Source organism: Bubalus kerabau, chromosome 21, assembly GCF_029407905.1.
Source record: "Bubalus kerabau isolate K-KA32 ecotype Philippines breed swamp buffalo chromosome 21, PCC_UOA_SB_1v2, whole genome shotgun sequence".
Classification (NCBI taxonomy): Eukaryota; Metazoa; Chordata; class Mammalia; order Artiodactyla; family Bovidae; genus Bubalus; species Bubalus kerabau.
This window is the reverse complement of record NC_073644.1, coordinates 59,171,155-59,190,897: the sequence shown is the minus strand read 5'-3', so window position 1 is coordinate 59,190,897 and position 19,743 is coordinate 59,171,155. Positions and strand designations below refer to the sequence as shown.

General features: G+C 37.4%; 1 protein-coding gene across 3 annotated transcripts in view; it reads right to left on the bottom strand.

Annotated features, from left to right (window-relative positions):
- The window catches only part of WDR7 (WD repeat domain 7), a 350,409-nt gene that overhangs the window by 290,848 nt on the left and 39,818 nt on the right, over window positions 1-19,743 (bottom strand). For all 3 annotated transcript variants that reach the window (XM_055559425.1, XM_055559426.1, XM_055559427.1), the window contains exons 8-12: window positions 18,426-18,571; window positions 17,715-17,817; window positions 14,908-15,040; window positions 14,397-14,645; window positions 13,266-13,486 (exon numbers count right to left, since the gene is read on the bottom strand). In XM_055559425.1, coding sequence (XP_055415400.1) covers window positions 13,266-13,486; window positions 14,397-14,645; window positions 14,908-15,040; window positions 17,715-17,817; window positions 18,426-18,571 — 852 coding nt within the window. The remainder of the gene's footprint in view (window positions 1-13,265; window positions 13,487-14,396; window positions 14,646-14,907; window positions 15,041-17,714; window positions 17,818-18,425; window positions 18,572-19,743) is intronic.

Here is a 19,743-nt window from a genome sequence, read left to right as displayed (position 1 = left end):
GCTCTCTGGGGAGATTATTCTGCTTTCCAACAATTCCCAATGTAAATTATATATATATAAATTTCTTTCTGCTTTGCTAATTTGTTTTCTAAACTGTTCTTTTCTTCTTATCATTCCAGGAGCAATCTCTTAGCTGCCCAAAACAAACTTTGTCTGAATATTCTATAAATATATGAACACTAACTATTGTCTCTCCTTTTAAATATGCCCATCATTCAACAAGCTATAAATGACCAGCTTCTTTCACTCATAAATCAATCCGACTATTCTCTTAATCATTATTTCCTGACTTCCCAGAACTCTTTCTCTGGAACATAAATGCACAGTTAAGATGCATCACTTATCACTTTTAAATATTCTACCTGAAGGGGAAAAAAAGAGCCTACCAATGTTAAGCACATTTCCACACTTTCACAAAACTAGATAAATTTTTTTTCAGAAATCCATAGCTCATCCTTCTTAAAACATGGGGGGAGAGGGTAGAAAGCTGTTTCTTTCATGGGTATTTTAGAAAATAAGACCACGTGGTCCAACTGAAGCACTGACCAACGATCTAATAGGATACTTATGTTCTACATGAAAATAAGACTTTTAGGGACGAGTTTTAATATCTTTGTTCATTCGCCGCATATAAAAAATAACAACGAAGAAATAGAGGACTAGTCAGATTCCATATCTCTTCAACTGCTTCCTGATTAATAAAACAGCAAATAAATATGAAGAATTTAATGGATGATTACAAAGATATCCCCTATCAGAGAAAAATATATTTAATAAATGACATTGAGATAACCTGTTATTTTAGGGAAGGACAGATGATTTTTACCTTTCCTCACCCTACAGACATAAATAAACTTCAGAGAGATTAAAGTACTTGATGTTTGTTTTAATCCAGCCATTGCTTTTTAATAAAATGTCAACAAATTTCTAAACGGGGTAAGATTCTAGGATTTTAAAATATGAAAGAAGCTAAATAGAAATAAGGATAAAATAGATTACATAGGAATGGAAATTATCCCCAGGTTAAAAAAAAAATCAAAAGTAAGTAATAAGTCAGAAGAAAATTTCAACAACAATAACAAAAAACACATAAGCTTAATATTTCAATTAAGTTAATCACTAATTAAGCACTAATTAGTGTTTAATTTATTAAGCACTAATATCCCCAAGAGAAACAAATGAGCAAAGGACAAACTATGTCTCAAAAAGAAACAAAAATTCACTAAAATCCTTATAGAAAAATTTCATAATCTCTAGTAATCAAAGAAATGCAAATTTCAACAATAAAATACTCTTTACACCTATCAATTTAGCCAAAGACTGTAGAAATTATAATACTAAACTACCAAGATTTATTGGGGTCTTACTTTGTGCTAGGTATTACTACTCTAAATGCTTGGCGGTAACTCATCATGGTCTCACGACAACCCTTTGAAGTAGATCCTATTATTATTTCCATCTTACAGATATAGAAACTGAGGCATGGAAGTAAATAAAAACATCTTGTGTGGCAAGGAACCATGAAATGGGCACTGAGGGCAGAAAACAACTTGGTAATCAACCTCAGTATTCTTAAAAATGGTAATACTGTATTAGACAAAAATTCTGAGGTTCTAATCCAAAAAATATTCATGATATTAATCCAAGGAAATAGTCATAAATGAGAACAAGTTTTACAAAGATATTCAATATTATTTACAATAGTTCAAATTGGGTACAACCTACATATCCAAAGCAAGAGAACTGCTAAGTAAATGCTGTATGCTCATATAATGTAATGGTATACAATCATTAAAAATTACTTTCACGAACGAGTGTAACTTGAGAAAGTATTTGTTAAAATAGTAAATGAAGATGCAACGTGCACAGATAACTATATCTACAATATAATCACAAGTGCAGTAAACGGACTTTAAATGGCCAGAAGGACGTCCCTGGCTGGCTAGCGGTTAGGACTCCATGCTTCCGCTGCAGGGGGAGTGGGCTGGATCCCTGGGTCAGGGAACTAGGATCTGGCATGCCCCACAGAGTGGCCAAAAACAAGACTAAAAGGCTAGAGGAAAAGATAGCAGAATGTTAACTGTGGTCGGTTCTCTTTTATGTAGAAGGATAACAGGACACCTTTACCTTCTTAGTTACCTGTTTTCAAAACTTTTAACTGTGTATATGTGAAATTCATAAAATTGCAGTTAGAGCTTACATCATATTCCTAAAAGCAAGTAATGCGTGACAAGGAAAAGAAGGTAAAAGTGGGCTAAAACTCCAAACCTAAGTAATCAAAGATGAAAAACTAAAACATAAATTACCAAAGAACAGAGCCATGCACAGTTCTCTGAAGAAAAATCTGAAACATGGGAATTGAAAAGAATGGCTGTTTTGGTCTACAAAGTGAAAGATACTCGATAAATCAGTTATTTAAAATTAAGCATGCATCAAAATCATGCTTATGTAAATCAGTAACTAAAAATATAGTCAAAGTTGGAGAAATGCTACTATTTTCAATACATAATTACATCTAATGGGGGGCGGAATGTATGAAGGTCAAGTTCAGGCCCTCAGGTTGGACTGAAAGAAGGTGAAAGTCACTCAGTCGTGTCCGGCTCTTTGCGACCCCATGGACTATATGGTCCATGGAATTCTCCAGGAATTGGAGAATTGCCTTTCCCTTCTCCAGGGAATCTTCCCAACCCAAGGATCAAACCCAGGTCTCCCGCATTGCAGGCGGATTCTTTACCAGCTGAGCCACAAGGGAAGCCCAGGTTGGACTACTTAGGATCAAATTCCAGCTCTGCCACTTGCTGTGTGACCATGAGCAAGTTACTGAACCTCTCTGAGCCTCACTTCTCCGTACAATGCGGTTAACAGCAAAAACCACACCTCACAGAATCACTATGAATTAAATGAAATATACACAAAGAAATCAGCATAGAGACTAACACATCATGCATACAAAAGATGATAGTACTTAATGTTATCTTTACTATTATTAGTGTTATATCAGTATACCACAAATTCTGCTTTTTTAAATGTAGTTGTATCTACTTTCTGAGGCCATTGCCAGTGTTTAGGTATTCAAACAGGAAATGTGGAGACAGCTATAATTTTTCTATTCCATGAGTTTCCCCTTTTCTATATTTTCTTCTCATATTAATAGCTGTGTTTTCATTTACTCTGAATAGTTCCACTTACATGATCATTATCATCACTCACATATTATCTTAACATTAATGAAGTTTTTGGCACTTTTAACACTTTGTGTCAACAAAAGCTTTCCATACAACAGCTCAATGACCACCTTCCACTGTTCCTGTACATTTCCTCATCACACATTTTTTTCCAATGAATTTACTTGGTAATTTTTTACTTCATCCCTTTAAAACATAAAAATAGTTTAATTTCAATTCTATATTTATGGGTTTCAGAGGCTGAGACAGTCGAATCTGAAGACTCTGAAGACAGTCAAAGGTTCTTTTAAGGAACTCAAAAGTGTTTTATCCTTTCCCCTGCCCTACAGCAGTCAGCTGTCCCAGTTACTGTCCAACCCGGACCCAAACCTGGAGGACACAAAGCCAGGAACTACCCTCCTCCGTCACGAAGAGCCTTGCTTCTTAGACTGCACTGAGTTACAGGCGTGGGGCCACTCGTCCTCCTCCTCCTTTCTGCGTCCCACCTTGAACTTGAAGGGCCCCATCCATCTGACCTGGTAACTCTCAATCTGCCTGCTTGGCTTCAACCTATTTATTCCTGGAGGTAAATTACTAGAACATGGATGCTAAAAATATCTCTTGTTTTACAAAGGATCCTGGCTTGCTTTTTAAGTCTCTGTCAAAGAACACAGAGAAACCTAACCTCCACTATTATATACCTGGCCCTTGAGAGTACCTGGAAAGGTACGCTCAGTCACTCAGCTGTGTCCAGCTCTTTGTGACCCCATGGTCTATAGCCCTCCCAGCTTCTCCGTCCATGGAATTTTCCAGGAAAAGATACCAGAGTGGGTTGCCATTTCATTCTCCAGGGGATCTTCCAGACTCAGGGATCAAACCCATGTTTCTTGCATCTTCTGCATTGGTAGGTGAGTTCTTTACCACTCCACCACCTGGGAAGTCTACCTAACTGAAGAGTTACCTTAAAAAGTAACTCATATTTTTCTAACGATTCCTGCCATCTTAACATAAATCTGAATTCATTTTAAAATTGCTTTATGATTAAGCTATTCAAGAAAAACCGTCTTTGCTCGTCATCACAATGCTTAGCACGAAATCACTTCTGACTATTAACAAAAATAAACTTCATGCCCAATGTAACATTCTGTGCTACTAAGAATATGACTAAAGATCTAAAGAAACCTCTCCAAACAGAAGAATATCTAAGTTGCTAGATTAGGGGGTTGGGGAGTATAAATGGGATTAACATATGCACACTACTATACACAAAATCAACAACAACGACCTACTGTATAGCACAGGGAACTATAAATTTCTTGTAATAACCTATAATGGAAAGGAATCTGAAAAACAATACTATATATATATAAATAAAACTGAATTAGTTTGTTATATACCTGAAACTAATACAACGCTGTATAACCACTATACCTCAGTAAACCAACCTCATAAGACGATGATGAATTAATTAATTTCTGTGATGTTTGACACAATATTCGCAGAGCTGGAATAGGAATATAATCTGTCTCATTACTGTTGAAGGAATCCCTCACCGACAGTTCATATATTACTGATTCCCCCAGCTTCCTACAAAAGAGACGGGTGTACTATGCTACTTGAATATATGTATACTATCCATAACAGGAAAAATTTATCTTTTATAGTGAACAAAATAGTATGATAGTAGTGAAAATTTGAAAACCATGCGGGAATCAGAATAGATAACCAACACAGTACAGTACTGGTATATTAAAGCATTTGTGCTTTCGAAACGAAAATAAGTGCTCTCCATTCATACATACTCTACAAACAGCTTATAAGCCTAGAAAATTAACAAGGTTTAAAAGATTATAAACAGAATGAAGAATTATGAGGGTAAATAGGGATACAAACCTATTCCTAAGCTTTTGAAGGACAATTTGGCAATAACTATTCAAAAGACTTGAAAAATGAATATGTCCTTTTAGAAAGCAATTCCACATTTAAGAATTTATCCTCAGAAGTGATTCAAGATGTGCAAAAATATTTAGTTATCCTAATTTTCAGCCCCACTGCTGATAACAGAAAAAAATGTTAGAAAACATCATTCTGAAATTTGATAAAATTACACAAATTATAGACTATAATCAAAAACGATGCTGTGCTGAAATACACTCAGTGGCACAAAAGTGGCCGGACTATCTTTAGAAAATATATTGTGTATAACGATATGTTATATAATTTTAAAAATAAAAATTAATTTCAAAAAGATGACGCTCAATACATAAAAACATATGAAAACAGTCTCAAAATCTACGAGAATGAAGTGTTATGGGAAAAAACAATACTACAACAGACTATGCACATTGTGACCTATTTTAGAAAAAGGTTAGTTCTGCTGCCTGCTGTTGGTTCCTTTGCATCACCAAAGTTTACTCTACTTGGCTTCAGGGACCATGCTAAAATTACAGACACTGCTTTTTAAATGTAACATCCAAACTGAATTAATAACAAGAATCCAAATTCAAAACGGTAAAGATAAGGGCTAACTGGGGCAGAAGCTTAGGAGCATGTTCAGAAAGAAAGGACAACAGATTAAAAAGAAAACCTAATTTGTCCGCTGTTCTTGCCGGCAGTGAACTTCACAGGCAAGTGAATACCACACACTAGCAAACACATGGTCACATATACAAACATAATTGTCATATCTGTTGCCAAGAGCTAGGGATTTAACATTGTCAAACGAAAGCAGAAACAGGTTAAATGCCTGACATTCGCACTTTCACAAACCCATGCTGCCCCCTTCTGGATAATTCTGGAGGTATGTGACAATAAAAGTTTAATAAGATTTAATGAGAAGGGGCAGGAGGAGAAGGGGACGACAGAGGATGAGATGGCTGGATGGCATCACAGACTCGATGGACGTGAGTTTGAGTGAACTCCGGGAATTGGTGATGGACAGGGAGGCCTGGCGTGCTGCGATTCATGGGGTCGCAAGGAGTCGGACACAACTGAGTGATTGAACTGAACTGAACTGAACTGAACTGAATCAGTTTTTTAAGGTGCTTCCCTGACAGCTCAGCTGGTAAAGAATCCACCTGCAATGCAGGAGGCCCCAGTTCGATTTCTGGGCTGGGAAGATCCGCTGGAGAAGGGATAGGCTACCCTCTCCAGTATTCTTGGACTTGTAGCCCAAAGGAAGTTAAAAAATCATTTTTAACTAATCTTTAGAAAAAGGTTAGTTCTGCTAACCTTTTGAACTAATTTTAGAAAAAGGTTAGCAATGGCACCCCACTCCCGTACTCTTGCCTAGAAAATCCCATGGATGGAAGAGCCTGGTGGGCTTCAGTCCATGGGTTCGCTAAGAGTCGGACACAACTGAGCGACTTCACTTTCACTTTTCACTTTCATGTGTTGGAGAAGGAAATGGCAACCCACTCCAGTATTCTTGCCTGGAGAATCCCAGGGACAGGGGAGCCTGGTGGGCTGCCGTCTATGGGGTCACACAGAGTCGAACACGATTGAAGTGACTTAGCAACAATAGCAAGTGATAATCATCAGTTAAAAAATCATTTTTAACAAATCTTTTAAAGACCTGAGCCTATATGTTCACACTGCTACTGCTACTGCTAAGTTGCTTCAGTCGTGTCCGACTCTGTGCGACCCCATAGACGGCAGCCCACCAGGCTCCCCCGTCCCTGGGATTCTCCAGGCAAGAACACTGGAGTGGGTTGCCCTTTAGGAAACACATATATATGCTTCAAAATGCATTTTGAAACATTTTCCAAAATTTACGTTCTAAATAAAGTTCTAGTATTAGTAAAAAGCTCTGATAATCCAACCATCCATGCCAATGAGAAAGGGAATAATATATATTTACTAAAAGTAAATAAAACATGACAGTTTACAAAGTCAGTTTTTGTTCCCTTCGATCCTTCTTCCCCCCACTCCCAAAAGCAAACAGAATCTGAATTTGGTGCGTATCCTCCCATTCAATTCTCATAATTTACCAACAGAAGCCTTAAGACGCCTGCCCTCTCTGGCGCCGCCCCTCCTCAGGCTCCCCGGCACCAGGTGCGCTCTCCATCTACACTAGCCTAGAGCTCAGACTGTGGAAATTCACTCAAGCCTACTTCCGACAGCTGCTCAAATAGGAAAGCATTCTACCTCTAACCACTCTGTGCTGCTTCAATGTCTCAGTTATTAGAAGAATATTAAACTAAAATGCTATATTTATAAAGTACAAAGCACAGTGTAAGATACAGAACAGACCAGTGGTCACCAGTGGGTGGGGGGGGGAGGGGGGGCAGGGAGAGGAAGACGCGAACCATGGGGTGTGGGACAGGCGTGAGCACGCACTGTGCAACACGAGGAATAGAGCCAGTACTGTGCAGTAAGTGAATGCAGCGTAACCTTTGAAAACTGTATAAAAACAAACAATTAAACAACAGTATAGAAAGGCTCTCTAGAATTATAAAGTACTGCTCTCAGGAGGAAGGGAATGACATAGCTGGAGAACAAAAGGATATTTATTAATATCCTTCAATGCTTTTTGCACTGAGTATTCCTATTTATAAAATATTTTAAGACACTACAGTCAATAATATCCAAAGTGCAGATGAAAACTGAAAACAGTAAGGCACCTAAAATGTTAACAAGCCTGCTTTTTAGAAGATTTTTCTAAAAAGTCTCCTATATGAGTATTTGAAGTGGCAATAATATTTAACAATAATATGAAGGTTCCACTTTAAATCTGAATCCTAGTAAAACTGCCTATAAAATCTTATATATCTGCATAGCAACATATAAGGTCAAAAACCACTCGCTTAAAAACAATAAACACAACTTGAAATGACAAACAAAAATGGCACAGAACTTCATTTTATATTATGTTATGTAATTCAAACAGTATTTTAGTAGATAGTTTTACTTCTATTTCTTCTCATATACATGTATATTTCACATGCATATATAGTATACCCACCTCTCATACATATATACATGTACATATTTCTTTCACATTATGGATAGTATATTTTGCTTTCTTAATAAACCAAACCACACACACACAAAATTAAAAAGTTACCTCAAACTGAATTTTTTCTCTACAGTCCATAATCTTAAGGAGAAAGCAACAGAAATGGCAAATAACCTAACATCAGCGATCTCAAAACCAGAAGTTCCAGGACCCTCCGTGAAGTCAACACACAGTCAAATCTCATGGGTTTTCTGAGAGTTTAACAAAGCCCCTGGTTTCTCTGAGCACCCACGAGACACCCTACCCTCGCCCGCCAGAGCATTTCGTTCAGATCTCTCCTTTGTCGTTTATAGTCGACACTGTAACAGACTTCCTTAAATATTCACCTGATCCTCCTCCTAAAATATGTTTACATTTCTTGGAACACTGAAATACATTACTTGGCAGACACTAATTCTACCCAAAAACATTCTGATTTTTTCCCAATAACCCTTTGGCACTTCACAGTCTTGAATTACTTCAATATTTCGTATCTCAAAGCATATCGTCAGGAAACTTTTAGATTTTCTTTAGTGTACTTTAATTCTTGAAAACAATCTATATCCATATAAAAGTTAAATCTCAGCTAACCAGTTTATTCAGTGACTCAAATTCAATTTCAAAGCACTCTGCCTAAAAGGAGTTTTACAGTTTTGGAAAAAATATATACATATATAAAATTCCTCTAAAAATTGAAAAACTAAAAACCTTTAAAGAACAATAAACATAAAATCTATTCAAATTAGGTACTCTACATAATGCTATAGGCAGTGTTTCCTGTCTAGGAAAATGTTGAAATTTTTAAATAATTAAAATTCCTATAAATAGTTCATTAAAAATAAATATATAGGGTCACTGAGTCTGGCACTAAATTAATGCTAATGTATAGCAAGAATCTGGAAAGATCCTGGGGAAAAAGATGCTAAAACAGTATAAAGATGAAGGAGTGGGGAAAGAAAGAATGACAAAGAAATGCCTAGACGGCAGGCCAATAAGACGCGCATCTGTGGGGCCGCGGAAGGGCACACAGCCTGTCCTCAGAGCTCATCTCCAGCCACAGTGTCTTTTCTACCCAATAGGCGGGATTTCACTTTTTGTTCACTCTCTACAGAGGCTAGGAAACAATGAATTTTGCTCAGTACTTTTTTTAAACAACTTTCTACATTTTAGTAAACAAGAAATGACTATACATTAAGAATGAAAAACTCATCATAATTGTACATCTTAATGATAATTTAAGTCATTGCTAAAATACAACCAACATTTGTTTTAGAACATCTTTTCCTGAAAAAAAAACTTACAAGAAATCAAAACTCACCTCCTTTCTCAATCTACCTGAGATAAAAACCAAAACTCTTACTACAATCCAAAAAGCAGATGACAAACTTTTTAGTATTGTAGTAGTTACAATCTTCCAAGTACCAGATCACTTAAAAAGTAAAAATATTTTTTGCTAAAAGAGAATGACATTGGATCAATTTATGAGATGGACAATTTAAGCATTAGAGATAGCATTTGATGTCACTAACTCTATAATATCAGCAGAACAGTCATTTGCTAAACATTCAGCAAATATCAAATCCTTAGCTTTTTATTAACCAGTTAGGGCTCTCTGATTTTCAAACACATTAGCTGCTAGGCCTAAAATGACCAGCTAAATGAACAGGTTATTAGCTAGGCAGTTGTTAATGCCTAGTCATTATTAACTGCTGCTGCTGCTGCTGCTGCTAAGTCACTTCAGTCGTGTCCGACTCTGTGTGACCCCATAGACAGCAGCCCACCAGGCTCCCCCATCCCTGGGATTCTCCAGGCAAGAACACTGGAGTGGGTTGCCATTTCCTTCTCCAATGCATGAAAGTGAAAAGGGAAAGTGAAGTCGCTCAGTAGTGTCTAGCTCTTAGCAACCCCATGGACTGCAGCCTACCACGCTCTTCTGTCCTAGGCAGTTATTATTTACATCTTATATTATCACAAAAACCAAAGCAAATGTGTCTTAATCAGTACTTTTGAAAGTTAATTAAAAGCAAGAAAATTCTACTGTTAAACCTATAAGCAAATTATTTTCCAAGAACCAGACTTCCTTGTTGGTACCTCTCTTCACACTGTCCAGGAAACCAGCTCCTCTGGCTGGCGCCTCATCTAGTGAGAAGACCACTTTCTGTTTAGTTGCATATATGTCCATATCTTAGCTTTTACTCACTATGAAATATTTCTAAATGCAATTGATCAAAACATTTTATTAAACATGCACTTGAAATTTTTTAAAAAGAAACCAGAAAATGTGCTCACATACATAGGCTAGAAATATACATATGTTAATGCAGTTCAAAAGGAAAACATGACCCTATGTAAATTATTCAAAAAACACTTTCCTTTTAATATTTGTAATATATATATATGCATTATGTACATACACACTCTAGTATTTTCAGTGTATTCTTATGAAAACAAAAAACAGCCAGATCAAAATGGTTGCTTTAAACTTAGGAATAAAATCATCTACATTATCAACTTCAGCATTAAAAATTTAGATGTTTCACCAAATTTGCAGTCAGACGTGAAAAAAACCTATATTTTACTATGGGGCATAAGGACTGTAAAATGAGGTTCAGGACAAGGGTTCTAACACTGCTTAAACTTAGTAGAATTACAATGATATCTATTTCACTAAAATAAACATAAAATTGGTTATTTAAATAGATTTAAATAAAATGGGTTTAATGGATTTAGAAAAGGCAGAGGAACCAGAGATAAAATTACCAACATCTATCCGTTGGATTATCAAAAAGCAAAAGAGTTCCAGAAAAACATCTATTTCTGCTTCATTGATTATGCCAAAGCCTTTTGTAGATCACAACAAACTGTGAAAAATTCTGAAAGAGATGGGAACACCAGACCACCTGACCCGCCTTCTGAGAAACCTGTATGCAGGTCAAGAAGCAACAGTTAGAACTGGACATGGAACAACAGACTGGTTCCAGATAGGAAAAGGAGTACGTCAAGGCTGTATATTGTCACCCTGCTTATTTAACTTATATGCAGAGTACATCCATCATGTGAAATGCTGGGCTGGATGAAGCAAAAGCTGGAATCAAGATTGCCGGGGGAAGTATCAATAACCTCAGATACACAGATGGCATCATCCTTATGGCAGAAAGCAAAGAGGGACTAAAGAGCCTCTTAATGAAAGTGAAAGAGGAGCGTGAAAAAGTTGGCTTAAAACTCAACATTAAGAAAACTAAGATCATGGCATCCGGTCCCATCACTTCATGGCAAACAGACAGGGAAACAATGGAAACAGTGAGAGACTTTACTTTTTTGGGGTCCAAAAATCACTGCAAATGGTGACTGTATCCATTAAATTAAAAGACGCTTACTCCTTGGAAGAAAAGCTATGACCAACCGAGACAGCATATTCAAAAGCAGAGACATTACTTTGCCAACAAAGGTCTGTCTAGTCAAGGCTATGGTTTTTCCAGTAGTCATGTATGGATGTGAGAGTTGGACTATAAAGAAAGCTGAGCACCAAAGAATTGATGCTTTTGAACTGTGGTGTTGGAGAAGACTCTTGAGAGCCCCTTGGACTATAAGGAGATCCAACCAGTCCATCTTAAAGGAAATCAGTCCTGAATATTAATTGGACGGACTGATGCTAAAACTCCAATACTTTGGTCACCTAATGTGAAGAACTAACTCATTTGAAAAGAGCCTGATGCTGGGAAAGTCTGAAGGTGGGAGAAGGGGATGACAGAGGATGAGATGGTTGGATGGCATCACCGACTCAATGCACATGAGTTTGAGCAAGCTTGGGGAGTTGGTGATGGACAGGGAAGCCTGGCAAGCCATGGTCCATGGGGTCGCAAAAAGTCGGACACAATTGAGCAACTGAACTAAACTGGCTATTTAAATTAATACACAACAATTTTTTACAGTGATGAAGATTTTTTTAAAAATGAACAACAAACTGGAAAGAAAGAAAAAGGCAAAAATTTGTATAAAGAAGGAAGAGATTAATTAAGTACCTAAATTTTCACATCTGGCAGGGGAAAAAGAACGAGACACACACACACACTGGTATAGAACTCCCTACACCACCACATGTGTCAAATCAAATGAAAACTAGCACTGGCAGAACATGGCAGATAATACACACTATCATGAAGGTCACGTGAGCAAGCAGAAAGGGCCAAGGAAAATTTCCTGGGTCTTTGAAATGAGACTCCTTCTGAACAATGGATCAGATACAGTAAAATGCTTTTCATTTCAGTAAGACAATAACCGGTGAAGGGGTTTTGATAAACACGAAACGTGTGATAAAGACAGTATATTTGTGTGTTTATGTACGTGGATCCATACACATGTGTGTGTGCTGGGGAATAGTGATTCTGCACACAAAGGCAGCTAATCACATGAGTAAGTTCACATTAAACACACAGTAAAAGAAATTACGGGTCTGTTATTCATCTGTCCTAAGTCCTCCTAAAATTTCCTATTTCTAAAATTATGAGACTTTTTATATTTGACATCATCAGCTAACTTACACACACATCATGAAAAAGCAATCTGCTTTCATAAAAGTATGAACAAAATTTTCCAAAATCATTATCGTGCCTATTATTCTTTCCCTTGTCACAATAACTGTTTATTTAAATGTATTCTATTTGTAAGTATTGAGAAGTATTTTCATTCAAGCTATAAAAGCACAGGTTCAATATCTTTTTGCTCAGATGGAGTTGAGAATGATGAGACTACTTTGATGAGCATGACTTTAGGGATACTTAAAACTGCTTCAGAGCAAAAAATTGAAACTTCAACAAACATATTCTAAATTGCTACTATGTTTCAGGGATAAGCCATGCCATTTAGGCACGAATAACAGGAATTAAAAAATGTCTATCTTCTATTTCTATATGCCCAATAGTAATAATCATAACTTTGCCTAAACATCATATGTTACCACTATTTAGTTTTATAATTACAAGGATTTTTTTTTTTATTAATTCTTCCATTACACTTTAGATTAGTCTGGATTTCATTTATATTAAGTCTGGCAGCAACACAGTTCGACTCTACCATAGTGAAATAATCTTTCAGGTTCAACTTACACTACAGTTTTCAGGTGGAACTAGAAGCTGAGTGATCTCGCCACCATGGACACAGAAGATATGTTTCATTTCTCCAGAAAATATGTCCCAAATGATGACCGAGAAATCCACGCCTCCAGATATGAGGTATCTTTGATCATAACGGGCTGAGGCCTGATGAGGGTACAGCAAACACGTGACTTTGCTCCGATGGCCACGGAGTGTCCTGTGAGGAGGCCAGCCTGCAAACGAGGTTTGGGACTTAAGGCAGGAAAATTCGAGTCTGCCAAAGTTTCAACAAAAGTAGACAAGAATCTTCAGACTAGCTCTACATTTCATCATTAAAAAGTCCCTTTCACACGTATTTCTATTGGACAGTATTGTTCTAAAAGATTACCAGTATTGCTGATAATATGATACTAAGTACACCAGAGACACCCAATAATAAATGGCAAACATTAAACATGTATCAAAGAGAAAAACTGGATACTTCTATTTACAGTCATTGTGCTAAGTCGCTTAAGTCATATGCGACTCTTAGAGACCCCGTGGACTGCAGCCCGCCAGGCTCCTCTGTCCATGGGATTCTCCAGACAAGGACACTGGAGTAGGTTGCCCTTTCCTTCTTCAGGGGATCTTCCCAACCCAGGGATCGAACCCGTGTCTCTTGCATCTCCTGCACGGGCAGGCAGGTTCTTTACCACTAGCGCCACCTGGGAAGCCCTGCATTTACAGTCATTAAGTGGTTATTCCAGTAACAGACACTGACTTCAGTTGATCCTTGAGCAACATAGGTTTAAACTGTGCTGTGCAGGTCCACGTGTATGCAGATTTTTTTCAATAAATACATACTATAGCACTGCACAGGGGCAGTTGATGGAATCCAAGAATGCACAACCACAGATACAGAGGGCCGGCTATAAAGTAATACACAGACTTTCAACCGTGCAGAGGACCAGCAGCCCGGACCCTCTGAGCTGCTCAAGGGCCACCCGGGCCGTATTTTGTTAACTGCACGTTACACTAGCAGCCACAGAGCACACCGACAACTACCCGATGCACTGTGCTGGCTGAAAACGCAGAGTGCAGACCCTGTCAGGTTCACGGCCACAGAGCTCTCCTAACACTGCACGCGAGCGGGTGTGCAGGTACCTCTGCGGAGCATGTGCTCGCCCTGCAGCAGCTGCACGATGGCCGTCTGCGTGGCGGGGACGATAACGATGCTTCCGTCTTCACGGCCACAGACGAGTCGTCCATGCGCTGGTATGTACACACTTGCCGTCACCTTAAGAGGTTCGTTACTGTTGGGGATCACGCTCAGCTGATCTATAATTCCAGCAGGACATGGATTCAGTTTATCAAATGCCTCTTGCAAACTAATGGACGTGGTCATTTCCAGCCCTGTGGAGGTTATGTGTGGTACAAAAGAAACATATTTGAGCAAGTTAGAAAAAGAAGGAAAAAAAAAAAAATTCAACATGTAAAAATAAACGTGCTTATAGTTGATTCAGAGAAATACCAAAGAATAACTGTCATCAACTATGGTTCTAAGAAGAAAAGGACATATTACGTTATGCACTTCCCATACAGTGGTTACTGTTCAGGTTGTTCAATTAGAAATATTGAGAAATAACCGCACACGATTTTCTAGAACCTCCATTACCTTCCGGTTTATCAGGTGTGTCTGATATGTTCCAAATATTCAATCTTCCAGAAGAATCACCCTGAATTAATAGTTTGTGGAAGTATTCTTTGCATCCATAGAAGAATCGAGTCACAGGAGGACAAATTAGCAACTGTAAAAAAAAAAAAAATTGTTCAAATTCCCTTCTCTATCTTTTAAAACAAAATATTTCACAGATAAAAGTTTCTTCAGATTAGGATATAAACTTCATCTCAGTACCAGAGTTAAAAAAGAAAAAAGTGTATCTATAGAATGAGTATTCAATAATATCTTAATTAATTCTGTAGCATTGATATAAATATATGTCAACTAATACTCAATCCAGTACATATAACACAAACATTCAAAGAAACAAAAACTATATTTATATAGTCTTTCTCTAGAATTAATATTTTTATCCTTTTTCTCTGCTTCATAAAAACCACAATGCAATTATTTAATTGTCTATTATTAAGGAATGAATCCAAAGATACACCCCTCTATACCAAAAAGAAAATTCTCCACTTAAAAGTTCAAAAGGAGAGAACTGGTAATCTAAACTTTCTGCCCACTCCTTGTTAGCTATTCACCAAGAATGGCTATAAAATTAAACCACCATGCTTGTACCACTAGAAGACTCTTTTTTTTTTTTTTAATTAGATTATTTTTCAATTAATAGCACGAAACATCCCTGGTGGCCCAGTGCTAAAAACTTTGCCTGCAACACAGGAGACCTGGGTTCAATCCCTGGGTCAGGAAGATCCCCTGGAGAAGGGAATGGCTACCCACTTCAGCATTCTTGCCTGGAGAATTCCATGGACAGAGAAGGGTGGCGGGCTACACCCCATGGGGTTGCAAAGTGTCGGGCACGAATAGGCAACTAATACTTTTCACTTTTTTCATTTGATCACATTTTTCATAACCCACTTGAACCTAGCCTGATATGCTAGCTATAAACTACTAGGAACAAAAACCATTCATTAGGATCTTGCATACACTTTCATTTTTAAAGCACATTATTTTCTGTTTAAGATCCTGTATCTTCAATGAGACCACCTATTTGAAAATACTAAATAGTGGTAGACTCCTAAATTTAAATTTTCGATGATTAATACACTAAAACTTGAGTATGAAAGTATGTAAGCTTATCCTGAAAAGCAGTTAAAAAACAAAACGCTTCAGTGCATAGTTATAGTTAACAAATAATCTATATTCAGTATCAGTGCTAAAAAGCATTACCCTATAGAAATTACATGCATTAAGCACAGTCAGTTATTTGATTTAACTTAAAGTCTGAAAATTACTAAAAGTTTGACTGATAAACAACAAGCTTAACCAGGGAAAGCTGCTAGTATAACAACTTTTCGTTGTTATAACCAGTATTCTATATTACAATGTGTATCTCACACCACATAATACATATATTTTAATTTAAAATGAATTGGTGAGCTGATACTTAAAGAAATATAATATGCATTTGTTTTGTTTTGTTTTGTTTTGTTTTGCTGCACAGTGCAGCTTGTGGGATCTTACTTCCCCGACCAGGGATTGAACCTGGGCCCAGCAGTAAACACCAAGTCCTAATCACTGGACAGACAGAGAATCTCCATCATGTATGTTTTCTACGTTGAGTAATTATCCCTTAGTTTAAGTGGAAGTAACTGTCTAGTTTGCTAGCTTTACTTGTCTAGCAATAAGTAGCAGTTTAAGTTAAGAGAATAAAGGACAGGTCATAAAGGATCTTAATTATACATGGATGGATAAATTCTATATATTCAAAATATTCATGGAAAATGGCAAAGGACCCCCTTGCCATTCATCCACATAAAGATAGAACAAAATGCTCAGAATGAAAAAGTTATAGAAACCCAGATCATAAGTAAAGGAGACTTTATTTCCAAAACCAAAGCTTCTTTCTTAATGCTCAAAGAACACAGAGTTGAAAACCCATTACTAAGTGCATTTCAACTTTAAATTGATATTAAGTAGGTTTTTAGAAGCAATGCAGGAGACCTGGGTTCGATCCCTGGGTTGGAAAGATTCCCTGGAGAGAAGAATGGCAACCCACTCCAGTATTCTTGCCTGGGAAACCCCAAGGACAAAGGAGCCTGACGGACTACAGCCCACGGGATCACAGAGTCAGAGACAACTGAGCAACTAACAAACACTAGAAGTCATAATAAAATTTGTTTTTTATAGAGAAAAAATTATTTTCTTCTTTATTTCTAATGCCTAATGATTTACATCACTACATGATTTGGGAGAAATACTGCAATATCTTATTCAAACAGTAATCAGTCAGCATTATTACATAATTATCTTTGTCATTCTAAAAGTACATCTGTCACTATATTTAGAACTGCATCAGTGTAAAATCAATTTATAACATCAATATGAATTTTATCAAAAAGTCATTGCCACTTTGTAATCAGTATAAGATCACTTTTATTCCTGGAGAAAAGTGAATGCCTATATTATAGGCATATTATGCATGCATGCATGCTCAGTCATGTCTGACTCTTTGTGACCCCATGGACTGCAGCAGACCAGGCTCCTCTGTCCATGGAATTTTCCAGGCAAGAATACTGGAGTGGGTTGCCATTTCCTCTTTCATATAAGCATATTATAAGCAAATGCACAAATTATGCTTATAATAACTGACCATGTCAAAATGTTTTACATCTAATAGAGTACCTTGAATGGCAATCAATCTTTGAAATGCTTAGCTACCAAAGACACTAATAATTATAGTTGCAGAAATTTTTCAACGCAGCCACCAACTATAAATGATACCTGAAGAATTTTACCTCTTTATCTGTTCGATCCAAGAGGCTATGTTGTACTGGAGGAATTAAATTTTCAACTGCTTTCCCCACATCGCTGCGGAATGAATCACTAGCTGGAAGGCAACTGAAAATGAGGAAAATACAACATTCAGTAAAAAAAATACTGACATTAAATATTTTATCATACCATATGATGAGTTTTTTTCACAATGGACAATGTATTGATTTTTTATAGTTAATTTAATATAGGCATTAAATTAAATGTTATTAAAATATCTTACTCAAATAAAAATCCACCTAATTATTGTGCTCAGATATGAAACTATAATTACAAACTTAAGTTTTCAAGTTTTTTTTACCTAAATTAAATATTTATACTTTCTATATTTCCATACTTTCAGATTACATCACAAATTTGGAATCGCTTGCTTTTTTTTTTTTAAGAGTTATATTTTATTTGGTGGGAGTTTTTAGGACTTCAAACCCGGGAGACAGCATCTTAAGTAACCCTGAAAGAACTGTTCCAAAGAGGCAGAGGGGGAGAAGCCAAGTTATAAAAAAGTTTGCAACAAGGGGCAGGTAGTCTAAACATCAAAAATTATTGTTAAGGAAAACCAGTTATCTCAAGTTAAGGAATTTAGCGCTTTTCTTTGTATGCAAGAGCCTGGGCTCACTGAAATCATGCAATCTCTCGCTTTTGATTAAAGTCGTAAGTCATTATTTATTGAATACCTGGCAGGTAGTTTGTAAATATAACTCTGCCCATTTTCAGTCCAGATGATGACTTTATCAGCTGAGACAAAGTCACCTCCTGTCCATGTCTGCCCGTTTTCACTCGGACCCGAGCACAACAGGGAGTAGTCTCCAGCATCAAATACCTACGAGGAGTAAGAGATTCATGTTCAAGTCCATGTTGGTGTCATTTAAGTAAAACACAGCAACATTTTAACTGAAATGAAAACTTCTAGAACCATATTTAATAACCTCAGGCCTTTACAGTTGACTACCTCAGTTAAAGACATTTTGTCAGTGAACCCTGGGGCACAGTTACCTTCAACAGGGCAACTATGACACGCCCCCAGCCTCCAGTGGGCAGGCAGGAGACTGTGCCAGCAGGGCTCAGGGGTGCTCCCTCCACAGAGGCAGGAATCCTTAGCCTTTCTCATCTAAAGGGAAGGGTGCTCCATCACATGACAAGTACCCACCGTCCAGGATGCATGCTGAGGACTCCCAGTTTTTTCCTATACCCAGTAACAATGTTTCTAACGAAAACCTCTTAACACCGGAATGTTAGAGCAGAATTCACTTTACCTTATTTCATCAACGTCTTAAAATAGTGTAAACAGGACATTAGCAGACTCAGTTTTATTATTAATAACTCTCACATACAATAGCCACGTCCTATAATTTCATCAGCAACACAAACTCCTGACCTTCTGCGACCTTACATTTATAAGACACGTCCAAGTCTGCAAAATGCCTTTACAATCCTTTTCTCATGTGACTCTTAGAGTCACTGCAGGAGGCAGGCAGGCAGGCAGGTATCGCTAGAGACAAAAAGCTGACCCAGCGAACTCCCTGGCAGTCTAGTGGTTAATGATGCCGCACTTCCACTGCTAGGGGTTTAAGTTCTCAGTCCCTGGGCAGGGAACGAAGAACCCAAAGCCGTGAGGTGCAGGCAAGAGACAAAACGAAGCCCGACACAGACGAGGGTTACGGCACCTGCTCAAGGGCCCACGTGCAGCAAGCTGACAGGCTAGGACTAAACCCTCATCTTATAACAGCTAGCAGCATTTCCTACCACACTCACTGAGGAAAGTACATACTGTGTTGCTAAAAAATTTCCCCAGGAGGAATGAGCAATTCAATGGCCAAGTTTTTATCTTATTTTTCTTTAAAGAAACAACAATGAAGTTGCTGTGCAGACTGTCTTGAGACAAGAACAAACCCCAGCCGAATTCACCATAATTTGCTATAATATATATCAGAAATACAACATTAGCACTGCACGAATAGCCAAGAAAAGTCCAAGACAGAACTATGGACACCA